At 37.4% G+C, this 9297-nt stretch overlaps 1 protein-coding gene across 1 annotated transcript; it reads left to right on the top strand.

Annotated features, from left to right (window-relative positions):
- Window positions 1-383: 383 nt before the first annotated feature.
- Window positions 384-7832, top strand: LOC113060698 (saccharopine dehydrogenase-like oxidoreductase). The gene is given in 13 exon segments (XM_026229819.1): window positions 384-582; window positions 1915-2027; window positions 2298-2378; window positions 3016-3060; window positions 3062-3146; window positions 3242-3291; window positions 3388-3518; window positions 4309-4426; window positions 5714-5833; window positions 5932-5988; window positions 6070-6181; window positions 6697-6778; window positions 7147-7832. Coding segments are annotated over 13 exon segments (1284 nt in total). The 3' UTR covers window positions 7238-7832.
- The last annotated feature ends 1465 nt before the right edge of the window (window positions 7833-9297 follow it).

The following is a 9297-nucleotide window of genomic DNA, read 5'->3' as shown; positions in this document are numbered from 1 at the left end:
ACCAATCAAAAACAAGATGATGTGACGGTTGTGTTCTGGATGTAATGTATGCGTACAATCGACGCAATTCTTAATTTATTAACACAAACTATATTTTCTTGATTGTGCGTAGTTTTGTAGTAACAGCAACCTCTTAATCAGTAGATAATGTTTTTTTAACGAATCCCCCACTGGGCATCCATTTGCCTCCCCCATTTTATTTATAATTTCAGACGGTGCGCATGTAAAGTTGCACACCGATGATGTTCTTCAATGATCGGTTGAGTTGCAGGCGTTAGCCACTCGCTACGGAAGTGAGTCGCTCAACTGTCACTCCGTCTCTTATCTGTCAGTCCTTTCCCTCAGTCAGTGTCAGTCCGGACGATCAACAGTTTGGCAGCGATATGGCGGCGTTCAGCACTTCATCCAGCAGACCCTACCACATCGTCATCTTTGGCGCTTCTGGTTTCACGGGACAGTTCGTGGTGGAGGAGGTGGCCCGTACAACGTCCGAGGGTCCCAAGGGGAACCTGAAATGGGCCGTGGCCGGGAGGAACAGAGCCAAGCTGGAGAAAGTTGTGGAGCAGGCCGCCGGAGCTCTCAGTGCGTCAACCCTCCTTGAATTTGGCTAAGTTTGCTTGATGTTTACATTTAATTCTAGTGAACTGATATAACTGTTCAATACGCATGAACCCCCCCAAAATAACCATAGTGCAATTATTATTATTATTTATTTTTAGCTCCGTTAAATCATAAAAAAAATGTTTCCAAAACGTTCTTGTCTTGTTACATTCGTTGTTTGATGATTGCTGCTGTAACAACTACGAATATGGTATTTTAGATATGCAATATATGTTGCAAGACAAAAATCCTCTGAACTATTTCCTATGAGTGCATGCATTCATGTCTGATATCTATTCATTTTGCGTTTACCTTAAACTAGTATTACTCTTGTGACAGGTTTATGTATTTATTTTCTTAAACTAAACGAAACAGATATTCAGACAACTGAAAGTTTGAGACATTTAAATTACCTAACTAAAATTACAATTAAAAACTGTATATAAATTATTACCTGTAATTAAAACGGATAATATAAACAGTGTGACAAAAGCACATACAATTATCAAAATATAAGTTAAAATGTTGCAGGATATTTAAATTTTGTTTGCATTTTTTCAGATCTTTACTGGCTTATGCATCTTTTTTAAGCGTTCTGAATGACACTGAAAATATATACATTTTAAAAGTTATTCTTTTAGCAGAAGTACAAAAGGGAGCATTATAGACTGTAGGAGCTGTGAAAGAGTTCGAAGGGTTGCACTGACCCAACTATATTGGATTCCACTTGACTTTGACTCACATTGTGGCAACTGGCAGTGAACCGATTTTCTTTATTGGTTGATACTGGTCTTCTTTGACATGATAAATGCCTCTGTCTGGTACATGCACTGCATTGTTTAGCTTGGATAATGTACATGCATTTTTTTTAAACAATAGGCTCTTTGGTCATGATGATCTTCAGGGGACGGTTTAATTAATCCTCAACAGCTGATGGAAAATTATATTCCAGTGACATATTCAATGCCTTTAATCGTGTAGCTTTGAATGGATGTGCTCAAGCAGAACATTTGCTCAGAGTTATATTTAGTTTTCAATAAAGATTCATTTAGCCAGACGGGTCACTGAATAAAGAAAGGACTATTTAGGACTGCCTGTTGTGAAAGTCATTTGATCTTAGTGGACCAACTGAATTATTTATGACTCTGAGTTTGGCCTAGACCGTTTTGCATTTATGCAGTAAACCATAATCTAATATAATTTACAGTCTCACCAGTTTGCATTAAATGTGAGACATAACCCAGCATGGTTTGCATAATTGCAGTGTAGAAGCAATATCATAACAGCAGTCATGTTTAAAATGTTTGTTCTCAGGTAAGCCGGAGCTGAAGTCTGAGGTAGATATTCTCATCGCAGATGTCGGCGATCCAGATTCATTGGCTGCCATGTGCAAACAGGCGGTTATTGTGCTCAGCTGTGTGGGGCCTGTAAGTATGCAAGACTGTAGCACACAGAATCCATTATATATGAGCTGCATTATATATGAGAAGTCATAAAACATAAGGCTATTGATAAATTACTTTTTGCAATGTTTACCCAGCTTGCTACATCAGGCTAGTAACTAGGTGACTATATGCGGTTATGCAATACTGTCCTTCAAAAAAGATTATCACATTTGTACATTGAACATCAGATGATCTTGTGTTAAGGGTCGGTCACAATACACTTTTCACTCCATTGACTTTTGCTCTCTGCAGTACAGATTTTTTGGTGAACCTGTTGTCAAGTCTTGTGTGGAGAACGGAACACACTGCATCGATATCTCTGGAGAACCACAGGTGCTTTTTCCTGACACTTTGTTCTTTCTTCATTATCACAATCAAAATTACACCAAAACCATAAACAGGCATTGATCATAACAGGTCAAAACAATATTAAGCCGCGTGTCCACCAAAGCATTTTTCCTGAAGTTAGTGCAATTTTTCAATTGTTTTCAATGGGAGCGATGTTTTTTTTTTTAAATATTGCTTGTCTAAGAGTAGTTATTTCATTACCAAATGGATTTGACTACCATTTTATTGTTATAAAAAATAAGGCTTGGAGAAACATTTAATTCGCGATGCGTCTGTCATATATTACTTCAACGGATATTCCTTATCATAGAAACCAAAGCGTCTCAACTGAAGAGAAAAAAAAATGCTGCGCTCACATCTGGGTGTTTTCAGCTGGTTAAAAACGTTTTCACATATTCTCTTTCTCTCTCTCTCTATATATATATATATATATATATTCACAAAACATCCATAATGTGACTTTCCTGATTCAAACGTGTAGACATGTTCGTAGGACTAACATGATGAATTGTAAGGCCAGGATTCAGGAATGTGTGAAGCAAATTGGGTCAGTTTGATTTAATGTTGACTCGAGCAAAATTTTGGTTTGAATTCAATGTTGTTTATGATCTATTTGCTGCAGTTCCTGGAGAGTATGCAGCTGAACTATCACGACCAGGCTGCTGAAAAAAGGCGTCTACATTGTGGGAAGCTGTGGTTTTGACTCCATTCCTGCAGACATTGGTGTCGTTTACACCAGGGACCAGTTTAAAGGTATGTTTGTCATGTAATTATTATATAATTAATTATATTAGATTAATTATATTCTGAGTTGCATATTAATATATAAAAATATATTCCATTAACAGGGACCCTAACATCTGTTGAGAGCTTTTTGACTGCGAGTGCAGGGCCAGAGGTTGGTGCTTTTATTTTTGAATCTCAATACTCAATATTTTTAAAAAGCCTCTGTGTTTAAGTGTCAGCTGAGCCACATTCTGGTGTGTGCTCGTAGGGAGGCTGCATCCATGATGGCACCTGGCAGTCGGCCATCTATGGCTTAGCCGACAGCGACAAGTTGCGGAGCCTCAGGAAGAAGTTCGGTCACAAGCCTCTCCCAGTGGTGGGGGCTAAAATTAAAAGGAGGTGTGTATGACAACCATTAGAATTTGAAAGAAGTCCATTTATATAACGTTTTCATGATTTTCCATTCCATTTCTATTTCCATTTTCCATTCCATTTGTTTTTCCATTTGAGAGTCTCTTACAATTGGTTTTACATGCTTCCAAGGTCAAAAAACCCTTCCGTTTTCTCAAAATATGTATTAAATATCACCTCATTTTCCAATTATTCTCAAACAATTCATTCAAAGCAGTTCAGTGTTTCTATACCCCTCCTTTCCTTGAGCCTACTCTGCTCTGATTGGTCAGATGGCCCAGTCTGTAGTGATTGGTCTACCACATGGAGCGCAGAATTTTAACCACTGATTCTTTGCAGCCTTATCATTCGGAAGTGAAAATATATAAAAAAATTATTACTTTCACAGCATCTTCTCGACATGATGTTTAACACACGAACAAGCTACAGTGTTTGAGGGCAGGTGAAGCCCTTCGCAGCTGTCCAACGTTGAACATAGACAGGCATTATGCATTTATGTTACACCTGTGTGTAGCCGTCATGGAAGTGGGATTCACATTACTGACAACTTGTATAGGCTGTACAGAGTTAATTTGATTATTTATCATGCACTTTCGGCTTTACATCTTTGCAGATAGTTTACAATCATATACAGCTACATTACAGACTACAATAAAGGCATATTTGAAATGGCATAATAGGGGCACTTTAGAATAAAAATATAGTCAAACCAGTAATATTGTGAAATATGAATGTGCTCATGTCTGTTTTTAACAAAAAAATGTATTTCTGTTTACAGGGGCACACTCTTTTATAGTAATGAGCTGCAACAATATGCAATTCCCTTCATGGGTTCTGACCCATCAGTGGTTAAAAGGACCCAGCGCTACTTAAATGAAGAACTCAACGAGTCTCCGGTAAGTCATTCGGTCTTTAAATTGAAACAAAGCTGTGTGAGTAACGAAATATAAATGTTATATTAGTACTAAAATTACTAAAACTGAATTAAAGTGAAAAAACGAATAAAAATAAAAAATGCACATAAAATAACACTAGTTCGATATCAATGAACAACCCCACATATTTATAATTTTCACATAGAATTATTGGAAAAGCGGCAAGGGGACAAAATGTGAGTGTCAGTTTAATTCAACACTGAACCAGTTAAACTGGGCTGAAACTGAACTAGCTGAAACAGTAAACACATGAGGTTTTTGAAAAATGACAACACTGACTGATTAGACAACAAGATTCAAGCAGTAATTCAGACTTTCTTTCAATAGTCTTTTCTCACACGTCAGTGTAATTAAATTTAACTGTGAAGGATGTAAGTAAAGGCAGTTCAGTGAGTTGTGCGCCTGAAATTTGGGACCTTAAAAAAAAAAAGACACCATGAGGGTTTTTCCACCTTTTATTATTTATTTAATGCTTTGCATGTATATTTAGACATCATCAAACACTCGGTTTAAAAAGTGTAGCTTTTTTTAAATGTTGGATTTAATAAGATTATTTACTCAAATCCCAGTATTATTTTATGGCATTTATGTAGGAATACAATACAAGTGAATGTTCAAAAAAGGCCAGCAAATATGGATTTTAACAAAAAATAAAAATAACGTAAAATGAAAAAAGTATTTGTTGTATTACTTTAATGGGCGGTCTTCGCTGAAACTCACTTAACTTACTACAGGGAGAGAAAGATTGCATGAGACTAAAAAACGTATAAATATGACCACTAGCATCTGGCTATTAAGGGGTTTCTCATGTTATCAAACTGTAAATATAGCATAAGTGCCTATTATCTAAAACTAAACATTAAGTATAACGCGTTTAAAAAATATATAAAACCTAGCCAGATTTCCAAGAGGGAAACTAATGCGTTAAAATGCCAGAAACTGCTGTAATTTCCTCAACTTTCCGGAAAGTGTGCTCGAGAAGCACTGAAATGCATGGGCTTCAATTCCGGAACTATTGGCCTTTCCATGACACACTTTACTTCCGCATTCCTCAGTTCCTATGGAAGCCTATGGGAGTGTCGCAACTCTGTTTCTCAACGGCTCTGGTTGTACCCATACATATGTATACGTAGATTCCTCATTAGCAACTGTTACTATGGCTGCTATACGCAAGCCGTCCACCATATTCGAAGTCAACTTTTTTTTACTTTTTTACATGTATGAACACTCTGTGTATGTTTCTTACAGGTTCAGTACGGGGCGTATGTTGGTGTCGGCGGTATTTCCAACATTTTCAAACTTGTCTTCGCTGGATTAATGTTCTTTTTCCTTGTAAAGTTCAGCTTTGGCAGAAATCTGCTCATGAAGGTAAAACATAATATATCGTGTTGTGAAAGCGATATATTGCATTGAATTTGAGGCCTACATTGTGGTTTGAGGATCTTAAACATATATTTTGTCTGCAGTTTCCAGAGTTTTTCTCATTCGGTTTCTTCTCCAAAGAGGGTCCAACTAGGAAACAGGTATTATACCCACATTATCATCGACGTCAACATCAGCTCTCTTTTTTTAGGATCCGATTCATTTAAATGTAATATCTGCAGATGGAGGGTGCCTCTTTCCGTTTCGTCTTTCTTGGAGAGGGTTACGTTGAAGGTTCAGACCCCAGTGAGGGCAAGCCTAACGGCAAGATCCGCACACTGGTCAAAGGACCAGGTACCATATTCAGATCTAAATCATATTGTGTTGCTTTTCCACTGTGTGGTACGACTTGGCACAGCTCGCTTTACTTTGGCTTAGTTTGCTTTTCCACTGTAGTTTAGTACCGCTTCAAAGTGGGTGGGATTACAGACTGATTGTTATAAGTTGCACCGCCACCGTGTGATGGTCGTTTTAAGCAGGTGGTTTAAAAAAACAATGCAAAACAACAATACTGCTGTGATTGTTGCTGACTATATATTTCATACTAGCAGGTTTGGTGTCTTGTGTTGCAAATCTAATGACGCTGGTTGTGACGACTTTCTCTGACCAATCAGTGATCTGCCATGTTTACATGTCACATTTTGGTATCATTAAGGCTCGCTTGGAACCTCAGCTGAGGTGATACTATAAAAAAAAAAAAAAAAATACCAGGTACAGCACACAGTGGAAAACCAACCCAAAGGTAAGCTGTGACATGCAGTGAATCAATGCATATTTCTTATATCCATTTTTTGTGTGGGATTTTCTAGAGGCAGGATACGTCGCCACACCAATCGCTATGGTTCAGGCGGCCCTTACCATGTTGAACGAATCAGATTCTCTTCCAAAAACGTGAGTTCAGCAAAAACTAAATCTAAATAAGCAGTTTGTATTATTAATGGGATAGTCCACCCAAAATTGAAAACTCTCACCCTCAAGCAGTTTCAAACATGTATGAATTTCTTCTGTTGAATACAAACGAAGATAATGATGGTATACGGACAGTTGCTGGTCCCCACTGACTTCCATAGTTTGGAAGAAAATACAATGGAAGTCAATGGGGACCAGCAACTGTGTAGTTAGCAACATTCTTCCTTTGTGTTCAGCAGAAGAAAGAAACTCATACAGGTTCAGTTTAAGGGTAAGAGTTTTAATTTTTATGTGATCGGTCCCTTTAAGTGGAATATTCTGAATTCATATTATTGGGTGATTCTCCACAGTGGCGGTGTTTACACTCCAGGAGCGACGTTCGCCAAGACCACCATCGTCGACCGCCTCAACAAACATGGCATTCAGTTCTCTGTCCTTTAAGTGAGAGATTAAACAGGGCTTAACCGGCTTGGCTTTAACATCAGTCTTGTGAAGCACCCATTCATTTGCTTGCTTGAGCATAGAGATTCTTGTTGCTATTTAAAGCTTCCTTAACGGTGTTGCTGTTTTCCGGTTTACCGTCCTTGTTTGTGCACGGTACACTGCGACGGGTTTGTTGGCATGCACTCTGTTCAAAGGGCTGAGAAATCTGCACAACGATTGTGGCACAAACACTCTGGAAATCCCTCCATTTGATCACACGTTTCAGTTTGAAAAGTTTGACATTTTTCTTGCATTGCATCCACAGAAATGCTAAATCTCACAGATGAAAGACATCTCTAAAAAAAAAAAAAAAAACGAAACATATCTATACATTGAAAAGCACACCAAGATTTAAAATAAAATATTGTTAAAGAACTAGATTTTGTAATATTGTCATGGGTTGTTATATTTGTGAATCATGTAGACGTAGCAGAATAAATAATAGAAATAAGAGAAAATGTTTTAGAGACCAATGAATCTGTGAGTTGTTTGGAAGATTGCAGAATGCTGTTCTGGTTTGCTTCTAACTAAATAAAGTACATATCAAACCGTAGTCCATGTAACTAAAATGTATTATTTGCTTTCTGTATACGGTTTACTTTCACACACTTAAGGCATCACATACTCTCTAAAAATTGATTCAGGGGACCGGTTACCACAACTTAAATAAATACATGGTTGGAAGTTAACTCCAAATGTTTATCTTGAAAACGGTGTTGATGATAAAATGAGCAAAGATGTCCTCCTCAGTAATGTTACTTGCGCTCCCACATTGAACAATGAGCTACTCGTTTATCAGTTGTTTTTTCTCTACACCTCACTTAACTTGTCACAAAGTTAGTTAACAATAGTAATAATAAACCTCTTAGCCTGCACCCCGACGCCCTCGTCCTGAAAGCCACTCAATTTGCACGTGTCAGTGTTTATTAATAGATTAAATGAAACAGGACAATTTTAATCTTGACAAACTATGTATCATTATAAAGATCTAAGCCTCAAGCATCGACGACAGATAACTGTTTTTCAATGGAAAGCTGATAAAGACTGTATTTGCTACATTTGTGTAAGCAGTACACATAAAAAACATGAACATTAGAAACGCTGTACATACCAGATCCGTAGTAATAACGAGTCATAAACACATCCACAGCAGTAAATCCCGGTTTAGTTAGGAAGGTAAGGGTCCACTGAACGACATCTCATGAAGCACGTTTAGTCCAGCGAAGCAATAACTTTGTAATATGGATCATAATTCCTTTGTTTACGTTTCAGTTCTTCAGCGACAGAACTGTTTGCGTCCATTATGGAATAACTGACGGTCGGAAACTGTATGGTTTTCCAGCGTACAGTAGTGTCACAAACAGAATGAGATAATCCACCGGAAAAAAAGAATGAATGAAAAATAGGCGGAAGATAGTTTATTTGAATTTGGCGCTCCCTTGTGACGCGCTCTGACGCACCTGTCAGCTGATGGAGGCGGAACTTATAGCGAAAACTTTTTATATAACGTTACCGGTATGTGAGAGTGTGTTTTATGTTTAATGTGAATGTATCTGTATGATTACCATCTGTTTGAGTGCAAATCAGCCCGCTATTACTGTGTGATCACGGCTATCAGTGAACGCGTCTGTATGAATAGAGAGTGGATTATTTACTTTATGGCACATTTGTGTTGTGTTGTGTTGTATAAGTGGCCATCAGAACATCAGCACTTATTTGCACTCACCAGAGTTTCATCATTGGAAAGGGGTCAATAAAACAGCTTGTAAACAATGTCAAGTACCTCAGGATAGCCATTCTCTGTCCATCAATTTGACAGTTGACTAGAAAAATTTATTATAGAGAGGAACATTTTACTAAACGCATGCACTATATTACATACTAAAATATTTACATAACCTGTTCTTCAATATTTATTGTACAGTATGTATAAATAAATACATAATGAAAACGAGTTATGACAGCCACAGTTTTTATATGTTTATATTAAAAAAAAACAAATTGGAGTAGAAACGATT

This window comes from Carassius auratus, chromosome 42 (assembly GCF_003368295.1).
Source record: "Carassius auratus strain Wakin chromosome 42, ASM336829v1, whole genome shotgun sequence".
NCBI lineage: Eukaryota > Metazoa > Chordata > Actinopteri > Cypriniformes > Cyprinidae > Carassius > Carassius auratus.
Note: the sequence above shows the minus strand (reverse complement) of the source record. Positions and strands in the feature narration are given on the sequence as shown.